Source organism: Scylla paramamosain, chromosome 13 (assembly GCF_035594125.1).
Source record: "Scylla paramamosain isolate STU-SP2022 chromosome 13, ASM3559412v1, whole genome shotgun sequence".
In the NCBI taxonomy this organism is placed as follows: domain Eukaryota; kingdom Metazoa; phylum Arthropoda; class Malacostraca; order Decapoda; family Portunidae; genus Scylla; species Scylla paramamosain.
This window is the reverse complement of record NC_087163.1, coordinates 9,713,495-9,737,896: the sequence shown is the minus strand read 5'-3', so window position 1 is coordinate 9,737,896 and position 24,402 is coordinate 9,713,495. Positions and strand designations below refer to the sequence as shown.

The 24,402-nt window shown below is 41.3% G+C and overlaps 1 protein-coding gene across 8 annotated transcripts in view; it reads right to left on the bottom strand.

Annotated features, from left to right (window-relative positions):
* The window catches only part of LOC135106420 (uncharacterized), a 505,119-nt gene that overhangs the window by 163,571 nt on the left and 317,146 nt on the right, over positions 1-24,402 (bottom strand). For all 8 annotated transcript variants that reach the window (XM_064015423.1, XM_064015429.1, XM_064015428.1 and 5 more), the window contains 2 exons: positions 21,922-22,038; positions 21,677-21,776 (listed from right to left, as the gene is read on the bottom strand). In XM_064015423.1, coding sequence (XP_063871493.1) covers positions 21,677-21,776; positions 21,922-22,038 — 217 coding nt within the window. The remainder of the gene's footprint in view (positions 1-21,676; positions 21,777-21,921; positions 22,039-24,402) is intronic.

The following is a 24,402-nucleotide window of genomic DNA, read 5'->3' as shown; positions in this document are numbered from 1 at the left end:
TCTACTTGTACCTGTGTTGCAAACTTTATTCTTATAGGTCTCATTTTTTCTTCTTCATATTTCCCAATTCTATGGAACTCTTCCACTTGCTTTACTACCTGTCTTCACCCATCACTTTTTCAGTAACTTATTCAACAGGTTCTTTTCCTTTTCCTCTCTTTGAATTCTGCTTACTATTTTCTCTTCCTTTAAACCAAACACAATTACTTGTTTATATTTTTCTAGTGTCTCTCACTAATTTTTTTCTCTTCTTTAATAACATTTACCACTTTTTGTCTCAGGTTTTGTTTCTCATTTTCTTATTGTTCTATTATTTTCTTTAGTGATTTTTCTTCAAATTTACATTCATTTAACCACTTATTTTGTCTCATTTCCCCATCCTTTACACCTGCCTTCGTTTCTTCATTTCCTTTCTGAACAGTTTCTACTTTTTCCTTTATTTGTTTCTTTAAACAGTTGTTTTCCACCTTTAACTTCTCATTTTTATCTTCCATCTCAATCAAGTTTGCTGTAATAGTCCCCAACTCCTTACCAGTCTCCTTCTGGTGTGCATCTAATGTCTTTATTCTCTCCAATAACTTATCCAGCATTTCCTCCATATGCAAAATTTTTCTACACTGCAGTCTATAATTTACTTCTCTTTCTTCTCCAGTGAAACCTTCAAATGAACCTCTTGGGGTGCTGCCTTCTGCCATCTTTATCCAAAATGTAAACAAACCAAATTTTCCTAGAGATGGGATAACTATACTCACGGTACTGATTCTCCCCTCCCTATTTACCATCTAGGTATTCCAGGGTCTTCATAATATATCTTGTTCCACCATGAGCAATTTGTGTTATTCTGTCCTTCTATCTGCAGAGCACTAGAAAACACATCCTGTCAGCTCCACTGCCGCCGTGTGTGTGTATTTACCTAGTTTACCTAGTTGTGTTTTACAGGAAAAGAGCTATGCTCGTGCTATCCTGTCTCCATATCTATAAGCATAACTTTAAATTCATGAATATTTTTTGCTTGTACCACTGTTTCATCTAAATTGTTCCATATTTCTATGCTTCTATTTGGGAAACCATATTTCTTGACATTCTACTTGCTGTTTTCTTCAATTTCATGCTATGTCCTCTTGTATCTCTTGAGTCCCACACAAATAAGTCTTCTTTGTGAACTTGATCCTTACCCTATAAAGCTCTGTATATAGCAATCAGGTCTCCTCTTTCTCTTCTCTCTTGTAATGATGGAAGCTTTAATCTCCTTCATCTTTCTTCTTAGGTTAAATCTCTCAAACTTGGTACCAAATTGGTTGCAGCTCTTTGGATCCTTTCTATTTTCCTTATTTCCTCTTTATTATGGGATGACCAAACAATTGTGGCATATTCCAATTTTGGTCAAATCACATATTCCATCAATTTTTTCATCATCTCTTCAACCATATAAGCAAATGCCCCTCCTCTCATCTTTCTTAGTAACTCATAGGTTTCCCCATCTATTTTGTTTACATGTTTTTTCTGGTGATAAATTATTACTGACTGTAATCCCCAAGTCTTTTTCTTCTTTGGTTTTCTTAATTTCCACTTCTCCCATGGTGTCCACCTGTATCTCTCTCATCACATTGTCTCTGTGACATGCTCTTTCTCCTTCAAATTTGCTTTCTTTGGTAAATACTGACTGGAAGCACTTGTTCATTAATTCCACTTGTAACCGTGTATCTTCTTATGTAGTGTCATCTTTCGTGTCATCTTTCCTTCTTCTATTTCAACCTCTTCCACTGTTATACTCTTCTTTGCAAGTAACATGACTCCTCCCCCTTTCTTATTATTTCTATGTTTTATCCACACATTATAATTACTATTACCAGTTCTTATATTTTCTGTTGTCTCATTTAGTTTAAGTTCAGTAATACCCATGATGTCGGGCTGCTTTATCTTAATATAATTATTAAATTCTTGCAATGTTGATATTAAATCATTTATATTTGTATGCGCCACTGTCCACTTTTTATTTTTCCATACATTATTTACATTTTCTATTCTTTTTTTTGTCAGATACCACTTCCTGAGCCTCTTGTTTTTTACCTTCCAATAGAACTTTTTTCTCTTCCTCTATTCTGTTCTCGTTTTTTGCCTTTGCTTCTTTTATTAGATCGCTTACCTTGAGTCTCTCCTCCTCATTCATGTCCCTCTTTATCCAAACTTTCCTGTATTGCTCTGTCTTGTCCAGTTTCCACGCATTCGATATCACTTCCATGGCTGTTGTTTGTGCCCTAAATTTTACTTTCAGTGGTTGCTCTCCTCTTTCTATATACTTCCCTAGTCTATGTATTTCCTCAATTTCACTTATCCAGTCCTCCCTTTCTCTCTGTATATTTCTTACAACGTCCTCTGCTACCTTTTTTTGTTCTCTTTCCCTCTTGTATCTTACTGGCTCTGTTTCCTCTTTTAATACATGTATAACAATACATTTCTTTTTGTCCACTGTGTCCCTTACCATTAATTCCTTCTATTTGATCACTTTCACAATTTCCTTACTTAAATCTATTTTTTTCCTTCTTTTGCACTTCTATGATTTCTGTAAAGTTAACTTTTTCTTCCTCTTTTTCCTTCCTCCAGATTTGATGTTCACTTTTCATCCCTATCACTTCATTTTCCTGTTTTTTAACAATATCATTGTTTTCCTTCAATTTTGTTTTTAGATCAGCACATAATGTTTTCAATTCTTTGTTTTCCTCTCCCAGGTCATGTTGTTTTTTTTCTAATTTTTTCACTCTTTCAATGAAGTCACTGATCATCCCTTCCATCAAAGTCACTTTCCTTCCTTGCATTTTATCATGTAGTTCATCATCTTCCTCAAATCCTGGGAATGGTGACCCTGTTGGCAACACTCCGCTCCCACCTATGGCGTCCGCCTTGCTGGAGCTTTTACTCATTTTATTACATCTGTTATTACTTAAATTTTCCCGTATTTTTTTATTTCTGGAGACAGGACAACTCTACTTGCCTCTGAAATTGTGATTTCAGAGGCAAATGTACTTAAAAGTCAACAATCAATTAAGATAGGTAAAGTGTCAGGTCCAGATAAGATCAATGGCAATTTCCTGAGAATGTGTAAGGAACCTTTAGCTCCAATTTTGTGTAGGATTTTTCAGCAATCACTTGATGAAGCTTACATACCAGCAATATGGAAAACATCTGAAGTTATACCGATACCAAAGAAATCACCGCCTATGTGTAAGAATGATTATCGCCCAGTAGCTTTAACATCTGTCATCATGAAATGTCTTGAAAAAATAGTTAAAGATATATTGTTAGAGCAGGCTACCCATTTCGTAGATAATTATCAATTTGCTTATAACAAAAACCGGTGTGTTGAGGATGCAACCCTGTCTTTCACTGACTATGTTTTAAATTTTTTAGATAAAGGAAATACCTCCAGTTTTAAACGCTATGCTAGGATCCTCTTTGTAGACTTTTCGAGTGCTTTTAATACAATTCAGCCTCACCTAATGATGACTAAATTGAAAAACATGAACGTAAATTCTAACTTGATTTTATGGATTAATAATTTCTTGACTCATCGGCCACAATATGTCAGCTTTCAGGGTGCAAAATCGAGTGTCGTCATTACAAACACAGGTGCTCCTCAGGGTTGTGTGTTGTCACCCATGCTTTTTACTATATACACAAGTGACTGTGTGTGTCGGGATGTGAACTGCCGTTTGTTTAAGTATGCTGATGATACTGTCCTTGTGGGTCGGTGTGGTAATGATGACACTGCATACCGAGAGGAGGTGGAAAAGTTTGTGGACTGGTGCAGCAGCACCATGGTCGTAGACTACAGCACTTCATTATATGATCACCCTCCTCTGTTTGTAAATGGTGAGATGGTGGAGCGAGTCAAGGAATATAAATACTTAAGAACAATAATTGATGATAAATTTTCTTTTAATAATAATGTTGAGACACTTTACAAAAAAATCAATTCTAGAATGTATTTTGTAAGGCAATTAAGTAAACTAAGAATTGACAGAAAGATTATGGATATATTCTATTCAGCAATAATACAATCTGTTCTTTCGTTTAATATAACTTGCTGGTAAGGAAATTGTAACATTGAATTAAAAAACAAACTTTGTAAAATAATGAAAAATTGTGGGAAACTTGGGGTTGAGAACATCATCCCTCTTGTAGAAATTTATAAGAAAGCAGTTGTCCGGAGATGTGAGGTAGTACGACATGATCCCATTCATCCTTTAAACCAATATTATCAAATGTTACCCTCTGGAAGAAGGTTGAGGTCATTATACTGTAGAACATCAAGATATTCAAGATCTTTTGTACCTAGCAGTATTAAAATGTTAAATGAACAACAGACAATCTACCAGTAGCACAGACCAGGTTTGTTCCTGTGGCCTGTAAATGACCAATGTGTGTGAGTAGTACGAGGAGTGTATGACGTATGTGCGGTTTTATCACTTTTACTGAGAGCTAATGAAGCAATTTTCATGTATTATACGTGACAATAAAGTATTTATTATTATTATTATTATTATTATTACTTGAGCACAGCTCCTACCTGGGAACACATTCTAGGCTCCTAGAGGTGGCTGTGGTCAAACAAAATCTTTCTCTGCTGGAACTTGGATCACTGCTTGTTTACTCGACAACGACGTGTGTGTGTGTGTGTGTGTAACTTATCTGAGAGAGAGAGAGAGAGAGAGAGAGAGAGAGAGAGAGAGAGAGAGAGAGAGAGAGAGAGAGAGAGAGAGAGAGAGAGAGAGAGAGAGAGAGAGAGAGAGAGAGAGAGAGAGAGGATGTTGCATCATCGGCCATTAGCAAATTCACTCATCTCTCTCTCCTTTTTTTATGGTATTTTCCTGATTTTCCTTGAAATGACTACTGCTTCCGTTTCAGAGACCTGTCTCTATGTGCCAAGCACTTAACAGAGGTGATAGTGTCTGGCATGGAGGTGTACATTCCTCACTTTTTCTCGACCTAAACCTTTTAAACCTTTGTTTAACACAGCCTGTTCTTGTGCTATACATGATAGAAAGGTGGCCCACAAAAGGTACTTGAGCATTCCATCACCAGATTCTCGTGCACTTTACTTTACTGCCTCCTAGGAGGAGGCACTAGACACCTGCCGAAACGATAATTACTCCCAGTGAGGTCTAAAGCACTGTTCAGGGGGTGGTGTGAACTTATCATTAAACCCAGCTGTGACCTCACTGAACGTTTCCCTTTGTGTCTCACAACACAAGGGGGCAGTCACAGCCTGCCCTCTACAGACAACTCTCTTCCTCCTCACAAAACTACAAGCACCTAATAACACACATACCTTTCACCCAAAAATTTTAAAATCACCATGGCGACTCCTACACCAGCCACGGAGTCCCCATCTGGGGAGGGGACCATAAATGTCCCCAGGTCGGACTGCCTTTCTGTCGATGACCCTAAGTGTCTTGACAACCCCCTCAACTTTTTCTTCATTAACTTCTGCAACATTCGCGGTCTAAGATCTAATTTTCAATCTGTAGAACACCACCTCTCCTCTTCTAAACCTCATCTTCTTTTCCTCACTGAAACTCAGGTCTCTGAGGCAACTGACAGTAGCCCCTTTTCTGTTCCCTCCTACTTTCTCTATCCTCATTTTCGATCCAAAGCTGGATGCTGCGTTTATGTGCGCAATGACTTAACCTGCTCTCGTGCCCACGCTCTTGAATCTTCCGAGTTTTCCACCATCTGGCTATGACTACAGAGTCACTCTCATACTAAATTTATCTGTGCTGTATACCTCTCTCCTAACTCCTCTGACTATAAGAAATTCTTTGACTACTTAACTTCCAAAGTGGAGCACATTCTGACCCTCTTCCCTTTTGCAGAGATCTCCATTCTTGGAGACTTCAATGTTCACCACCAGCTTTGGCTTTCCTCTCCCTTCACTGACCATCCTGGTGAACTAGCCTACAACTTTGCTATCCTCCATGACCTAGAGCAATTGGTGCAACACCCTACTCGTATTCCTGACCGTCTTGGAGATACGCCCAACATTCTTGACCTTTTCCTGACCTCCAATCCTTCTGCTTATGCTGTCACCCTTTCTTCTCCGTTGGGCTCCTCCGATCACAATCTTGTATCTTTATCTTGTCCTATCACTCCAATCCCTCCTCAGGATCCCCCTAAGAAAAGGTGCCTCTGGCATTTTGCCTCTGCTAGTTGGGGGGATCTGAGGAGGTATTTTGCTGATTTTCCTTGGAATGACTACTGCTTCCGTGTCAGGGACCCGTCTTTGTGTGCTGAGCGCATAACAGAGGTGATAGTGTCTGGCATGGAGGTGTACATTCCTCACTCTTTTTATTGTCCTAAACCTTCTAAACCTTGGTTTAACACAGCTTGTTCTCGTGCTATACATGATAGAGAGGTGGCCCACAAAAGGTACTTAAGCCTTCCATCACCAGAATCTCATGCACTTTATATTTCTGTCCGGAACCATGCCAAGTCTGTTCTCCAACTAGCCAAAAACTCCTTCATTAACAGAAAATGTCAAAAGTTTTCAAGATCTAACTCCCCTCGTGATTTCTGGCATCTAGCCAAAAATATCTCCAATAACTTTGCTTCTTCTTCTTTCCGTCCTCTACTTCAACCAGATGGCACCACTGCTATCACATCTATTTCTAAAGCTGAACTCTTCGCTCAAACCTTTGCTAAAAACTCTACCTTGGACGATTCTGGGCTTGTTCCTCCCTCTCCTCCACCCTCTGACTACTTCATGCCACCTATTAAAATTCTTCGCAATGATGTTTTCCATGCCCTCGCTGGCCTAAACCCTCGGAAGGCTTATGGACCTGATGGGGTCCCTCCTATTGTTCTCCGAAACTGTGCTTCCGTGCTTGCACCTTGCCTAGTCAAACTCTTTCAGCTCTGTCTGTCAACATCTACCTTTCCTTCTTGCTGGAAGTTTGCCTACATTCAACCTGTTCCTAAGAAGGGTGACCGTTCTAATCCCTCAAACTACTGTCCCATTGCTTTAATTTCCTGCCTATCTAAAGTTTTTTAATCTATCCTCAACAGGAAGATTCTTAAACATCTATCACTTCACAACCTTCTATCTGATCGCCAGTATGGGTTCCGTCAAGGCCGCTCTACTGGTGATCTTCTGGCTTTCCTTACTGAGTCTTGGTCATCCTCTTTTAGAGATTTTGGTGAAACTTTTGCTGTTGCCTTGGACATATCAAAAGCCTTTGATAGAGTCTGGCACAAAGCTTTGATTTCCAAACTACCCTCCTACGGTTTCTATCCTTCTCTCTGTAACTTCATCTCAAGTTTCCTTTCTGACCGTTCTATTGCTGCTGTGGTAGACGGTCACTGTTCTTCTCCTAAATTTATTAACAGTGGTGTTCCTCAGGGTTCTGTCCTGTCACCCACTCTCTTCTTATTATTCATTAATTCTAAACCAAACTTCTTGTCCTATCCACTCCTACGCTGATGATACCACCCTGCACTTTTCCACGTCTTTTCATAGACGTCCAACCCTTCAGGAGGTAAACATAGCACGCAGGGAAGCCACAGAACGCCTGACTTCTGATCTTTCTAAAATTTCTGATTGGGGCAGTGCAAACTTGGTATTGTTCAATGCCTCAAAAACTCAATTCCTCCATCTATCAACTCGACACAACCTTCCAGACAACTAACCCCTCTTCTTCAATGACACTCAACTGTCCCCCTCTTCTACACTGAACATCCTCGGTCTGTCCTTTACTTATAATCTGAACTGGAAACTTCACATCTCATCTCTAGCTAAAACAGCTTCTATGAAGTTAGGTGTTCTGAGACATCTCCGTCAGTTTTTCTCACCCCCCCAGCTGTTAACTCTGTACGAGGGCCTTATCCGTCCATGTATGGAGTATGCTTCACATGTCTGGGGGGGTTCCACTCATAGTGCTCTTCTAGACAGGGTGGAATCAAAAGCTTTTCGTCTCATCAACTCCTCTCCTCTAACTGACTGTCTTCAGCCTCTCTCTCACCGCCGCAATGTTGCATATCTAGTTGTCTTTTACCGCTATTTTCATGCTAACTGCTCTTCTGATCTTGCTAACTGCATGCCTCCCCTCCTTCCGTGGCCTTGCTGCACAAGACTTTCTTCTTTCTCTCACCCCTATTCTGTCCACCTCTCTAACGCAAGAGTTAATCAGTATTCTCAATCATTCATCCCTTTCTCTGGTAAACTCTGGAACTCCCTGCCTGCTTCTGTATTTCCACCTTCCTACGACTTGAATTCCTTCAAGAGGGAGGTTTCAAGACACTTATCCACCAATTTTTGACCACTGCTTTGACCCTTTTATGGGACTGGCATTTCAGTGGGCATTTTTTTTATTAGATTTTTGTTGCCCTTGGCCAGTATCCTTCCTACATAAAAAAATATATATATATATATATTTCTGCCCAGAACCATGCCAAATCTGTTCTCCAACTAGCCAAAAACTCCTTCATTAATATAAAGTTTCAAAATCTTTCAAGATCTAACTCTCCTTGTAACTTCTGGCATCTAGCCAAAAACATTTCCAACAACTTTGCTTCTTCTTCTTTCCCTCCTTTATTTCAACCAGATGATATCACTGCTATCACACCTATTTCTAAAGCTAAAACTCTTTGCTCAAAAACTTTGCTAAAAAATCTAGCTAAGATGATTCAGGGCTTGTTCCTCCCTCTCCTCCACCCTCTGACTACTTCATGCTACCTATTAAAATTCTTTGCAGTGATGTTTTCCATGCCCTTGCTGGCCTAAACCCTTGGAAAGCTTATGGACCTGATCGGGTCCCTCCTATTGTTCTCTGAAACTGTGCTTCCATGCTCGCACCTTGCCTAGTCAAACTTTTTCAATTCTGTCTATCAACATATACCTTTCCTTCTTACCGGAAGTTTGCCTACATTCAGCCTGTTCTTAAAAAGGGTGACCATTCTAACCCTTCAAACTACCATCCTATTGCTTTGATTTCCCTGCCTATCAAAAGTTTCTCAATCTATCCTCAACAGGAAGATTCTTAAACATCTATCACTTCACAATCTTCCATATGATCGCCAGTATGGGTTCTGTCAAGGCTGCTCTACTGGTGATCTGGATTTCCTTACTGATCCTTGGCCATCCTCTTTTAGAGATTTTGGTGAAACTTCTGCTGTTGCCTTAGACATATCAAAAACTTTTGATAGAGTCTGGCTCAAAGCTTTGATTTCCAAACTACCCTCCTATGGCTTCTATCATTCTCTCTGTAACTTCATCTCAAGTTTCCTTTCTGACTGTTCTATTGCTGCTGTGGTAGACAGTCACTGTTCTTCTCCTAAATCTATTAACAATGGTGTTCCTCAGGGTGCTGTCCTGTCACCCACTCTCTTCCTATTATTCATGAATGATCTCCTAAATCAAATCTCTTGTCCTATCCACTCCTATGCTGAAGATAAGACCCTGCACTTTTTCACGTCTTTTCATAGATGTCCAACCCTTCAGGAAGTAAACAGTTCATGCAGGGAACCCACAGAATGCCTGACTTCTGATCTCTCTAAAATTTCTGAATGGGGGAGGGCAAACTTGGTATTGTTCAATGCATCAAAAACTCAATTCCTCCATCTATCAACTCGACACAACCTTCCAGACAACTATCCCCTCTTCTTCAATGACACTCGACTGTCCCCCTCTCCTACATTGAACATCCTTGGTCTGTCCTTTTCTTATAATCTAAACTAGAAACTTCATGTCTCATCTCTAGCTAAAACAGCTTCTATGAAGTTTGGCATTCTGAGATGTCTCCATCAGTTTTCCTCATCCCACCAGCTGCTAACTTTGTACAAGGGCCTTATCTGTTCCACTCATACTGTTCCACTCACTGCTCTTTTAGACAGGGTGGAAACAAAAGCTTTTCATCTTATCAACTCTTCTCCTCTAACTGACTGTCTTCAGCGTCTTTCTCATTACTGCAATATTGCATCTCTAGCCATCTTCCACTGTTATTTTCATGCTAACTGCTCTTCTGATCTTGCTAACTGCATGCCTCACCTCCTCCCATGGCTTCGCTGCATAAGACTTTCTTCTTTCTCTCACCCCTATTCTGTCCACCTCTCTAATGCAAGAGTTAACTTGTATTCTCAATCATTCATCTCTTTCTCTGTTAAACTCTGGAGCTCCCTGCCTGCTTCTGTATTTCCACCTTACTATGACTTGAACTCCCTCAAGAGGGAGGTTTCAAGACAGTTATCCTTCAATATTTGACTACTGCTTCTGATCCTATTTGGGGACTGGCATCTCAGTGGGCTTTTTTTATTGGATTTTTGTTGCCCTTGGCTGGTGTCCCTCATACAGAAAAAAAAATAATAAAGTCCCTTATCATACCACCCCAGAACTGGAGAGGGTGGACAGAATGCAGTCTGAGGCTACCCAAAGGGTCAAGTCCCATAATGACTAACATAACGACAGTGATTTGATGTAGAAAAAGCACAAGGGAAAGCCTGGAAGGTTTCTGTAAATAGTGAAATGATGGAACACAAGGAACTTTGAAACTCATGAAGGAAGAAATAAATATAGAATCACAAAACCTGTCAAGATTTGTTGAGATAGTTAATAAATGTAAAGGAAAGTGGTAAGGAGAGGGGGAGATTTTCTACCACTTAAGGGATGAGATGTGTATTGCATATTTTTTATGAAAAATTGTATTATTTCTTTTTAATCCTCCCCTGCCACTGTACCACTCTCCTATTCAAATTCTGTGCAAGGGACTAGATTAGCAAGAACCAATAGTAAAGTTCATCTATGACAATGTTACTTGTGTTGTTTTAATGGAAACAGGCTAATGAGCATTAGGAATAGGTAGATTAGTGAAGGAAAGAGATGACAAGTCTGGCTGAGAAAAATGGTGTAGGGAGAGAAAGAAAATACAAAAGATACCATATAACAACCACAAGAAGAGGGGAGAGGGAAGTGATGCCATGGGCTCCCAGTGTGATGCTCTCTCTTTCTCTACCTAGACACCATGGGAAGCAGACCCATGTTGCCACTACTACTTAAACACCCACATGGGCATCCCATCCCACTAGTCATCAACCTGCTTCTGCAGGTCAGAGTGAGTGTCTGAAGAGAAAGTATGGATGACCATAATGAACAAGACCTACGAGACGACATGCTGATTATGGTAGAGTGACAAGCTTTATCTCTCAGCAAGAGAGTTAAGAAACACATACAGACAGGCAGAGAGGTAGGGAGTCTACAGCAAAGTTTCTCAACATGGGCCATAAGGTTCATCTGGGAGCCTTGAAAAATTTTCAGGGGCCACTGAACAAAATATAACAAACAATAATAATAAATATAACCATTTTTATTTGGCACCACAGTGACCTTGTCCTCTGCCTCCTCTACCTCGATAACTACCTCAGTAGTTATTGTTTCCAGAACCTCTACCTCCTTTCCGAAAGGTAATGCTATTCCTCTTCACCTTAAACCATTTTGGATTGGTATGTTTTTGATTTTCCTTAAATTGTTTAATCATATCAACAATGTTAGTCTCAAACAATTTATCACCTGTCATGTTCTTATCCTTGACAATTTTTTGGGAGAGTCTTGGCTTTTAATTTTATCAGCAATGAGATCTCTCCTCATTAAATTCAAATAATTGAAAACTGGTAATAGCATGCAAAGGCTGTCATTGATATCCTTATAGGATTATGTATATGTATGATCATGTATTTGTATGCAGACATATATATACTTGTCCTTCAAGTTTTCTTGTTTGGTTGGGGATGAGGCTACGAATAGTCACGCATGACATCATGCTGCTGGGCAGACAGCTGTGGAAGAATTATGAGATCATTGTAACTTACCTTAGTAAGTGTGTGATGATCAGAGTTTTTCCTAAGCTGTGCTGCCCAGCTTTGCGTGGTCATGTGTGCCCACCCATCCCATTTTTAATTAATATCCCTTGGTTGATGGGAAGACAAAGATTATATATATCATGTTGGTATGTATGAAATTACATTTTTGTACAAGTACGACATGTTGATCTACTGGTTGGACTGTTCCACAGGTATGAATATGATGTTCATTGGTTGTTCTTGGCTCATCTATATGGCTTTAATTCAATGTTATGTTTTGAATGGTTGTTTTTCTGATGATGTTGTCCACCACATCATTTGCTCATCCCCAACTTTGGATGAATTCTGAATACTGGTAACACCACACCATCAGTCATGCATGACCACACAAAGCTGGGCAGCACAGCTTAGGAAGATCTCTGATCATCAAACACTTACCAAGATAAGTTACAATGATCTCATAATTATGGAACAGTGTTGCAGAAAGTGTTTGACATGCAAGTGGTTGCTCAACAGTTAAGGGAAGGGATGACTAATATTAATTTATCTGAACTGCATATTTTTTACCTTTTCAACACCAGTCTTTAATTTTCAATTCTGATATGCTTAAAGACCCATTCACACACTGGTGAATTAGGATAGCAAATGTGTTGCGATTTTACTTCGGCAAAATCACCTATCTGCTGGGCGGACATTTCCCATGAGAGAGAGAGTGCGTCACGCGCTGCCGGCAGTTGTTTGCTGATCGCCGCGTCGGGCAGACACGGTCATTTTGGGTCATACGGTCTCCCAAGTTTTTGCTGTTTTCTTTCAGATAAGGCCACGATACTTGTTACGCAGGTACAGTGCCTTCAACTTCGTTACCCGTTTTTGGGGCGAGTTGTATTATTGGTTTATCGGTCTCCACTGACGATGGAACTGTATGGGAAGCTTACTGCTGCAACTCTTTTGCCGTGGAGTCACCATGCATTCACAATGGGTTTGCAGCAGAGTTGCAATATATTCACAACAGTCATCAAAGCAGGCTGAGTTGCAACCCATTTGCCAGCTGACAGCAAATGTTATGGACTGTTCAAAACATTCACAGCGAAGTTGCCATAGCTGGAAGATGCAGCACGTTTGCAGCAGTGATGCAGCCGTGTCACTGCTATTGCAACTAATTCGCAGCAGTGTCACAACAAGTTTGCAGTGTTCACAGCGCTGTCACAGCAGATTCACCATGGTAGCAACCTCTCCTACATGGCCTTCACACTTTCATGTCAGGGTCAGATGACAGTGGATTGGTACTTCCCAGCAAAGATGATTTTCCTAGGCAAACTATCCATGACCTGATGTCCATCTCTCTCTCTCTCTCTCTCTCTCTCTCTCTCTCTCTCTCTCTCTCTCTCTCTCTCTCTCTCTCTCTCTCTCTCTCTCTCTGTGAAAGTAAGAACAATCCTGAGGATTGCTAAATAGAATGAGACTGATAGAGAATGAAAATGGAATTATATGAGTGGGAAAGGATTAAGCGAAAATGACTTAGAATGAATGAGGGGGAGAGAGAGCACAATATCACTCCCTTGCCCCTTTTCTCTGACAGATAAGGGGAGGTGACAGGGAGGGGAGTTTGAAACCAGGTGAAAGAGGAAAGGAGAGGAAAGGAACAATAGGAAGAAGAGATATACCAGCAAGGAGAGTACATGGGACAAGTAAGTGGAGAGAGAGAGAGAGAGAGAGAGAGAGAGAGAGAGAGAGAGAGAGAGAGAGAGAGAGAGAGAGAGAGAGAGAGAGAGAGAGAGAGAGAGAGAGAGAGAGAGAGAGAGAGAGAGAGAGAGACAGAGAGAGATGGAAGGAGGCTGGATGGGTGGGATAGAGGGAGAAAATGAGGAGGGATGGAGAGTGGCAGAGAAGGGAGAGGGAGGGATAGGGAAAAGGGGGAGGGAGGAAAGGAGGAGGAGGGGAACTTGAACAAGTGTCTGTGTTCAAAATGGAAGACCGTGTTTGAACTGAAGAACAATATTTGTTCATCAAAGGTCCAACTCAAGCTGTATACATAAACCCTAATTCAGTTTGCTAAAGAATCATCTTGATGGCTTGCACACAAGGAGAGCTCACACAAATATGAAAAGATTATATATAAGTGCTTCCTATATATATATATATATATATATATATATATATATATATATATATATATATATATATATATATATATATATATATATATATATATATACACACACACTCCATTGATGAGTTGCACTGCATTTGCAGTGCATTTGCAGCATGTTCACAGCAAATTTGCCAAGCACAAGAGTTGCAACACTTTCGTAGAATAATCGCTGTTCAGGAAGTTGCTGCAGAGTCGTAACAGTCTCCTTAAAAAATTTGCCAATGTGTGAATGAGGTTTTACTTAACACCAGGGTGTGATGCATCTGTTCTTACTTGATGAATACCATTACATGAGAGCTGGAATGTACTATTTTTGTGGATATATATTTATGGCCTATATAAAATGTACTATTCTTGTTGATATATATTTACACACTTCTTAGAATATGCTATTTTTGTTAATATATATTTATATCCTTCCTGGAATACACTATTTTTATGAATACATATTTATGACTTCCTGGAACATGTTATTTGTGTTGATCTATACCTATTTATGGCCTACCTGTAAAGTACTATTTTTGTTCGTATATATTTATGCCCTTCCTGAAATGTACTATCTGTGTTGACATATACTGATTTCTGGGCTACCCAAAATGTACTATTTTTGTTGATATATATATATATATATATATATATATATATATATATATATATATATATATATATATATATATATATATATTGCTACGAAGCTTTGTTTACTCTCCAAAGCACTTCCATCTGGAGTTTCAGTCTTGAGAGGTGAGATGAGGCAACGGGGCCTGGCTGGCACCATGAGCAGAGCCTGCTTGGTGCTCAAGTAGGAGAGGCACACTCTCCCCACCTACAGTACCTACCTGTTCTCTGCTGGCAACATGTCCTTGGAAGCAGTGCAGTGTGTCGGCATTTTGTGTTTGCCTGTTGGGAGCCACTGTGTTCATACTGTGTACCACAGGGGAAATAAGATGGTGCCTTAAGACAGTCCGGTGTTTATCTTGTGTTCAGCCAGCCTATTGTCCCCGGTGTACATGTACTGTGTCCTGGCGCCAGGTAGGCACTACAGGCAAGTCCCCAGCTCCCCATGACTCCTCCCCAAGATGCCAGCCCTCTACTGTATCTTGACCTTCTGGCCCTTCCTGCCAGCAGCTAAGGGAGAGGGGTGGTCACAGCATTGGTGTCAGGATTTTGCTATACAGTTGTGAACAAGAAACTGAGTGGATTGTGTCTGGGGAGGCCAGTGAATTGTTGTTGTGACATGCAGTGTTCAGTGTACACATGACTGGGGCTGGGTCAGGGACAATGGATGACACAGACAACGTGGGGGCTGGCACTGCCCAGTCACTGTTAGCAGCTTTAGCAGCAATGGAATCATGGCATCAGGAAAGACAGGACACACTGTGCCAGGCTGTGTAAGACGTAGTTTCAGCTGTCAGGCTGGAAAGAAGAGTTAAAGGAGTTCACTCGGGAAAGTTGTCTTGAAGTAAATAAGTGAGGGAAGAAGTGAAGGAAGCAGCAGCAGAAGTGGAAGGAGAAGTGTCCCACCTGAGTGATGAAGTTAAACTGCTCGTAGCGCATTGGCAAACAGCTGAGCAGTCTACATTGTCAAGGGGGGGGACTGTCTGTTGCATCATGTTTGCAGGGGAAGGAGTTGCCTTGTGAGGATGATGGAACAACACAAATAGCCAGCATGATTCAGGTGCAGAGTATGGTGCATCACTCCCTCCTGCAACACCTGTCCCACCATCTTCACCACCTTCTTCAATATGCTATTGCAAGCTCCAGGAATATGATGGACATGTTCCTTGGGATACCTGTCATGCCCAGTTTGAGCTCCTGGCGGAGGCTCAAGCCTGAGACTCGAAGGAATAAGCTGTGCAGCTGGTATCTTCCCTGAAAAGCGCAGCAGTAGAGGTGCTAGGCCAGCTAAAGCCACAGCAACACATCTCTTATGACTGTATGGTGGCAGAGGTATAGACACAAGCACCAGGTTGAGACATTCCAGGCAAGGTTCTGAAACAGGATGAGGGGTCAAGGAGAGACTCTGCAGCAGCTAGCTCACAAGCTGGAGCACCTGGTTAGAAGGGTATATCCAGACACCCCAGAGATAGTGCTCCTAAGGGACCAGTTTGTTGATGCCCTTGGGGACCCTCACCTCCAAGTGTATGTGAAGCAGTCCCATGCTACCGACTTGCAGGTGCTGGGTTGAGCTCTCGAGCCAGAGTCATTCGTGGCATCCAGTGGTACCATGCAATGAGAAGTAGGCAAGAGGCAAGAATTGCGGGCCAGAAGGGGCAACATCCAGGAGTGGTCTTCATGTATTGGCGCAGGCAGGTTTACAGGGGCCAGCTGGAAGTGTGAGCAACAAGGACACATGCAAAAGGATTGCCCTAAACTGTACAGGGCACAGCCTCAGGAGCAAGGGAGGCCCTGTTCCAGCCCTGTTGCTGGGGCTGTGGCCAGCTAGGTCATTATGCCAACTTATGCCTGTAACCCCAGTCCTTGCACACACCACCTTTGGCAGAAAACTACAGCAGGCTGGAGACTGGAGCTCCCTCCCAGCCAGAGACTCAGTGGGCCCACTCTTGTTAAAGTGCCAGTTCACAGACCTGCAAGCAGTGCAGGTTGAGGGCACAGTTAGTGGGGAGCCACACTTCCTGATGGTGGATTCAGGGGCAGAGAGGACATTTGTCAACACAGCGACTGTGCGGCGTGAGTGGCCACTGCACAAAGCTCTGGGGGCCTGTAGAAGCCAAGATAGGGGTAGGAGGCAAGAAAGAACATGTGCCTGTATATGTAGCCAGTATCAATGACTCATGTCTCCTCGGCCTGGACTACCTAAGGAAGAGTGGTGCCTGTCTGGATTTTGGGGAAATGACGATGAGTGTCAGTGGTGAGAGGCTATCCCTGGTGGAGTACGGTAAGCATGATGAAGTGGTAGCATCAGCAGCTGTGAGCATTCCTGCCAGGTCGGAAACCTGAGTGCTGTGCAGGATCAGCTGGGGGATGAAACAGGATGGTGGATTAGTGGAGCCATCACAGTCTCATACACTGCAGGAGGGCTTGGCTGCTGGCCACACTCTTGTGCTGCCAGACAAAAGGGAGGTTATCGTGCTGATGGCCAATGCAACTGACAAGGAGCAAAGGGTACTGTGGTGGGCTCCTGTGAGGAGGTGGAATGAGTGTGCACAGCAGCAAGTACAAAGCAGTGGGTGCAGCGCATGGGTGATAGTGCCAGGTCACCTGCAGGACTTGTTGAGAAGGAGTGGAGTGCTTGAAAATGGTGCTGCAGCATCTCTGTGCAGCCAACCTGAAGCTGCACCCCAAAAAGTGTGTCCTCTTCCAACATAAGATGCTGTTCTTGGGACACATTGTCAAGGAAGATGGGGTAAATGCAGACCCACAGAAGGTTGAGACAATCAGGAAATGGCTGATGCCAAAGACAGTGAAAGAGGTAAGGAGCTTCTTGGGCTTCTGTACCAACAACAGGAGGTTTGTCCAGGGTTTTGCCACCATTGCTGCTCCTCTTCACCAAATGACATGCAAGGGTGCGTTGTTCTGTTGGGACGACTCATGCCAAGCAGCCTTTGAGCAGATAAAAGGAGCCCTGGTAGAGGCACCTATGCTGTTCTCTCCCAAGTGCAGGAGGGATGGGAGAGAGTGGTCACCTACTACAGCCAAAAGTTCACCAAACCAGAGAAGAATTACTGCGTTATGCGCTGGGAGCTACTAGTGTTAGTCAAGGCTGTGGACCATTTCCATCCTTACCTGTATGGGGGGAAATTCACCGTGCGCACTGATCATGCTGCACTATGCTGGCTGAGGACATTAAAGAATCTGGAAGGACAGTTGGCATGCTGGCTAGGGAAGCTGGAGCAGTACCACTACTGGATGGAACATCACCCAAGGAAAGTGCACAGCAATGCTAACAGCTTGAGCCAGTGCCCACGTGAACCAGAATGCCCCCACTGCAGCTGCAAGGATACTGTGGAGATCAGCAGAAACACAATGGTGTATGCAGAGAATGCAGCACCTGATGCACACTGGCTGGAAGCTCAGTGTAATGATCCAAACATTGGCCCAGTAGTGAGGTGGCTTGAGGCAGGCACAGAGAGGCCACCAAGGGAGGAAGTTACTACCACCAGCCCTGCTATGAAGCATATTGGGGGCAGTGGAATGCCCTCCAGCTGGTTGAGGGGGCACTTGTGAAGAAGTGGATGCTGACAAATGGTAAGGTTGGCTTTCAGCAGACTGTGGTTCCCAAGGCCCTGCGGGCTGACCTGGTGAAGGAGGCACATGGTGGAGATGCCAGTGGCCATCTGGGAGTATGGAAGATGCTGAGTTGGCTATGCCAACATTACTATTGGGTGGGCCTGAACAGAGAGGTGTCATGCCTGTGACATCTGTTGTGCCAGGAAAGGCTCTCCATGCTGCAGTTGTGCCCCCCTTCAACTCTACCAGGTTGGGGTGCCCTTGGAGTGGGTGGCAGTAGATATTATTGGTCCTCTCCCAACCACAGCAGCTGGCAACCATTTTCTATGTGTGGCCATGAACTATTTCATCAAGTGGCCAGAAGCCTATGCATTCCCTAACCACAAGGCCACCACAGTTGCTAAGGTACTGATGGAACAGTTCTCCTGATTCAGTGTACTGGTAGAACTGCGCTCTGATCAAGGTAGGGAGTTTGAGTTGGAGATTTTCCAGGAATGCTGTAAGCTACTGGGAGTAAGAAAGACTAGAACTACACCTCTACACCTACAGAGTGATGGACTGGTGAAGCAGTTCAACCAAACCCTCAAGCAGGAGCTGGCCACATGCTGTCAAGAGAGCTAAGCCAGCTGGGACAGGAAGCTTCTATTGATGCTGATTCCGGCAGAGTTGATGCTCGGGAGAGAGAGAGAGAGATTCGTCTCCCAGCTGATCAGGTCGCCCACCCAGCAAGGAGCTTCTGACAGTCATGACAAAGTATGCAGTGGAACTGCAAAAGCAACTAGCGGCAGCACTCCACTTGGTAAGGAGTCACTTGAAGCTTGCAGGGGAGGCCATGAAGAGGTAGTATGACCAGAGTCTAAAGGAGCAAGGATTCATGGAAGGAACACAGGTCAGGCTCTACAATCCCCAATGACATGAGGGAGTGTCCCCAAAGTTACAGAGCCTGTGGGAGGGCCTGTACACAGTAGTTGAGCAGGTGTTGAATGTCACCTACTATATTCACCTTGAGCTTTGTGGCAAGCTCAAGGTTGTCCACAGTGACAGGCTATGGTGGTATTATGGACCAAGCAACTACTCCTGGGGCTATATTAAGGCAGACACTAGGAATCCAGAACCAGCTGGAAGTGATAAGGAGGCAGTGGAGTCATGCAAGGAAGAGGATGAACCTACGGGAATAATTGACCATGGCAACACAGTAGCTCAGGATGAGGCAAGGTGTGTAACTACGAGGACACTGCAGCCACAATGATCTAGAAGGCTGCTTAACTGGTTCCAAGATTTTCATATGGGGACTGAAGATTACCCCAATGAGGCCTGGAAGGCTGGACGAGATGTCTGGACTTGTTGGGAGGGACAGTGCTGAAAAGCTTTGTTTGCACTCTGAAGCCCTTCCATCTGTAGCTTCAGTTTTGGGAGGGGAGCTGAGGTGAGAAGGCTTGGTTGGCACCATGGGAAGAACCTGCTTGGTGCTCGAGTAGAAAAGGCATGCTCTCCTCACCTACAGTAGCTACCTGTTCTCTGCTGATAACATGTCCTTGGAAGCGCTGCAGTGTGTCGGCGTTTTGTGCCAACCTGTTGGGAGCCGCTGTGTTTGTATTGTGTACCATGGGGAAAATAAGATGGTGCAATAACACAGTCTGGTGTTTATCTTGTGTTCCTGCCAGTCCATTGTCCCTGGTGTACATGTCCTGGAACCAGTTAGGCACTACAGGTGAGTCCCCAGCTCCCCCTGATTCCTCCCCAAGATGCTGGACCCCCTACTGTGTCTTGACCTCCTGGTCCTTCCTGCTAACAGCTAAGGGAGAGGGGTGACTGCAGCAGTATATATATATATATATATATATATATATATATATATATATATATATATATATATATATATATATATATATATATATATATAATACCCTTCTCAGAATGTACTATTTTTATTAACATATATTTATGCCCTTCCTGGAATGTACTATTTTTGTTAATATATATTCATACCATTCTTGGAAGGTACTCTTTTTACTAATATATATATATATATATATATATATATATATATATATATATATATATATATATATATATATATATATATATATATATATATATATATATATATATATACATGCTCTTCCTGAAATGTACTATTTTATTCTAATATATACCATTTTACCCTATCTGGAATATTTTTTTATTAATAAATGCAATTTATGCCCTACCTAGAATATACTATTTTTTGTTAATATGGGATATTTATTCCCTACTTGAGCTATATTATTTTGTGTTAATATGAACTATTTATACACTACCTGAAATGACTAATTTTCTTAATATATATGCCCTACTAGGAATGTAGTATTTTTGATAGAATAATTTTTCCATTTTAACAACTGTTTTGAATGAAGACCTCTCATTTCTATCACAATAACAATAACTTGAAGTATTATATAAGTGATTAGTAGGTGACTTTTTCACATAGATTTCTATGTTATTTCCACATTATTTCTAGTCTAAAGATCTGCGTTGAATCCTGTAATGCATCTGTAATATAGGACGAGAGGTCAGGCTGCAGCCACCACTGTCACCATCATATACAGTGATGCTAGCTTAGTGCAAAGGGCAGGCTGTAGCCACTACTGCTGCTGCCACCACTGCCACTCCTGCCATGCACAGTGACGTGAGTTTAGTGAGAAAACCTGGCTCTCTGGAGCCACCACTGCTGTCATCTATAGCGATTTAAAACAATGAGTATACATCAGCTATGTGTAAACAATGGCTCAGTGTGATTTTGCCTTTCATCCTTCTCTGATTCGTTTTAGTTTTTTTCAAACACTCCAATAATAAAAGCCTTGACTTTTGCTATGGTGCACTTCAGCAGCACAAAAGAAAAGGTTTAGAGTATATAGATATCATGTTTCGCTAATAAGAATCTGGCTTGAAGGACCAGTTTGGTAACTTGGTACTACAATATGTGTTACCAAGCCCACATTATAATGCTGATGTTATTTTACATGTGTGGCAGACTCAGAATAACACTAAACTTAATTGCATACAGGCCTGACAAATATTAGGCCATTTAGTCAAAGTTGTCCACATAATGGTAGAGAATAGGTTGAAGTGTTGAGGGGTTGGTTGCTTGGCTGACCCCAGGTTGTCCTGTAGGGAGCTGGGGTGTATCCAAGTTAGGATGTGTTGTATGCTTACTTATAAGCACTGGGACAAGAGGATCAGATCACAGATCCTTGCTATTTAACCCATTCCTAGAAGTGGGTTCTTACTTTTTTTTTTAAACTGACATCACCAATATTAATATTTGTTAGAAATGTATTAATCCCAACAACTGTATCAGACTATATTCATTATCTTACTGATATTTTATGAACTCCCATGTATTTATTATCTTCATTTATAATCATATATATATATATATATATATATATATATATATATATATATATATATATATATATGACAGCATCCCCCATAAGTTATACTCACATTATGCCTGTCTCCAGCAGGTAGGTGAAGGTAAAAATCAGTCCTAACAGAGAAGTTCTTCTGGCTGAATGATAAATCTATTTGTGAACCTGTCTCAAACCTGCAAAGTAAGTTTAAAAATCAAAAACATTTTTCATTAATAATTCACAAAATTACAATTATACATCTCATCAGTTATGAACTGCATGCCATATTACACCATATTCCATAAAAAAAATATCATAAAAAAAAGAGACTTCACAAACCTGGATTTATCAGGTAAGATGAAAATGAAAGATACTTTGTGTATGTCCCCAACTGCATTTCCAAAGTCTACCATCAGGTTAGTCTTCCAAGTCCAATGAAGAAGAGACAATGATCCACTGGGTAAAGGGTAGGGAAAGCAAAGGAAATAAGGGAATATGAGCAGTATATGTTTATAATTAATTCTTTTTCCATCTTAAATTTTTTATGCAAAATCTGAGTTTTTATTTGTGCTTTTAAAAATCAGAAACAAGGATTTAAAATATTACAAAATATAGGCATGTTAATTTTTTCAACACACACTGTTCTCCTAGACAGGGTGGAATCAAAATAATTTTTTTGTTCTTTTTGTTGCCATAGGTCAGTGCCCCTCTTACAAAAAAATAAATAAATAAATCTTACATAAAAAAGAGTCAAATAATTTCTGGTCTTGTGATTTTGCATGTGTTGAGCAAATTTTATATTTATTTTTGCATAAAATGGTGTGTTAAGCATATAACATAAAAGATAGGAATATCAATACTCATAGCCCAATGGAAGATGAAAAGATGTATAATGGTGATCTATCAGATATCTGTCTCCAACTCCACCTCCACAATGAAAATACTACCAAAATTACTATCCACAAATGCAATAAAAAAAAAAAAGATCCACATCAATATTGCTTCAACATTATCAGATAACAAATGTTCCACTCTGTATTAAAGAAATGCAGAGATTGCAAATCCGTGTGTGTGCATGTATGTCTGTGAGTATGTACATAAGGACATGTGAGAATATCTGACTGAGAGCATGAAGGACACTGAGGAGAGAGAGAGAGAGAGAGAGAGAGAGAGAGAGAGAGAGAGAGAGAGAGAGAGAGAGTCAGTAGGTGTCATGAGCATGCAAGCTGATGTAGGCCAAGTTTCAATGAGTGAGAGTGAGAATAAGCATGAATGAGTTGAATGAAAGGTAAGCATGAACAAGTTCAGAAATCAGTAGAGTGGGAATGGGTGTGGATAGGAAGGAATAAGTGAAAATGATTATGAGTGAGTCAACATGAAGGAAAAAAGAAGCATGAGTTAAATGAAAATAAGTGAAAGATTAACTGCGAGTGTAAGTGAATGTGGGGATTGAGATGAGTGCTAATTAGAGTGAGACTGAGTGAATGCAAGTAAACAAAAATAAAAAGCATAAGAGTGTGTGCAAGCTAGCAAAGCATGAATTATGAGAATGAGTGAGTGAGAATAATCCTGAGGATTGCTAAATAGAATGAGACTGACTAAGAATGACAATGGAATTATAGGAGAGAAGGAGAGGATGTTAAAGATTAGAGAAAGAATGCTATGGAATGAGAGAGGGGGAGAGAGTGAGGTATGAGTATTTCTACCTTGTCCTTTATCTTGGACAGATAAAGTGAAAGGAGGTAACAGGGAGGAAGGTTTGAGACAAGACGAAAGAGGAAGGGAGAGGAAAAGAACAGGGAGAGGAGGGAGTTCATAATGGGAGAAAGGGAGTACATAGGGAAAGGAAGCAGAGGAAGGCTGAAGAAGGAGGATAGGAGTTGGGGGAGAAATTAGAGAATAAATAAAATCAGGAAGGGTAGGCATGGAGTGAAGAATCAGGTGAGAAACAAGTATTCTCTTTTTCTGTCCTTTATTCCTTTTTATTCTTCTTCTATCCATCATCCCCTTTCCACTTCTATTTCCTTTGTCTCCTTACCCCCCCTGTATTTCGCTTTCCTGGTAACATCTGCTTCTATATTTTTAAAAAATATTATATGTTTTTTTAGTTTTTATTATATCTATTTTTCTATTTATTTTTTTCTTTTCTCTCTTTCCCACCAATCTGGAGCTTTAAATAACAGATACAATGCTTTGTGTATTCCTTTGATGTGAAAATATATCCACACCTTCAACTGCAGATATGGAAGTAAGAGTAATCTGCAACTGTGTCTGCATCTACAAATATTAATATTTTAAACTCCACAGTTGTATCCATAACCACATTTTGTGAGAAATACATATCCAGCTACAACTCTGTCTCTGCAAAGCTCTAAAATTTAGTATTCAATACATCACTAATGTGGTGTCAGACATATTTACCACACTGTGGTGATGGAGTTATTATGTGGTCATAACAAACTAAAACATTACCATATATTGCAACACTCACTGAACCCCCCCATCCCTTCTCTACTCTTAAAGCCACTTGCAAACAGCTGCATTCTTTCAAACCATAACCACAAAGCCCATTTACAGTAAAATCCCTCTTATCCGGCATTCGAATATCTGGCAGCTTCAAGTATCCGGCACATTTTTCCCCGAGCCTTAGAATCAATAAAAAATCAATGTGTACTCATAAAATCAATTAAAATTCCCGCGCAAGGCATACTTTGTCCCCTCACCACCAGAGCGCACTGCTTTGCGCCATCCGCAGCCCACTGCACTGTGATTACTCAGTGACTCAGTCCCGCGTGTGCACTGTTTATCGCCTGACGCCTT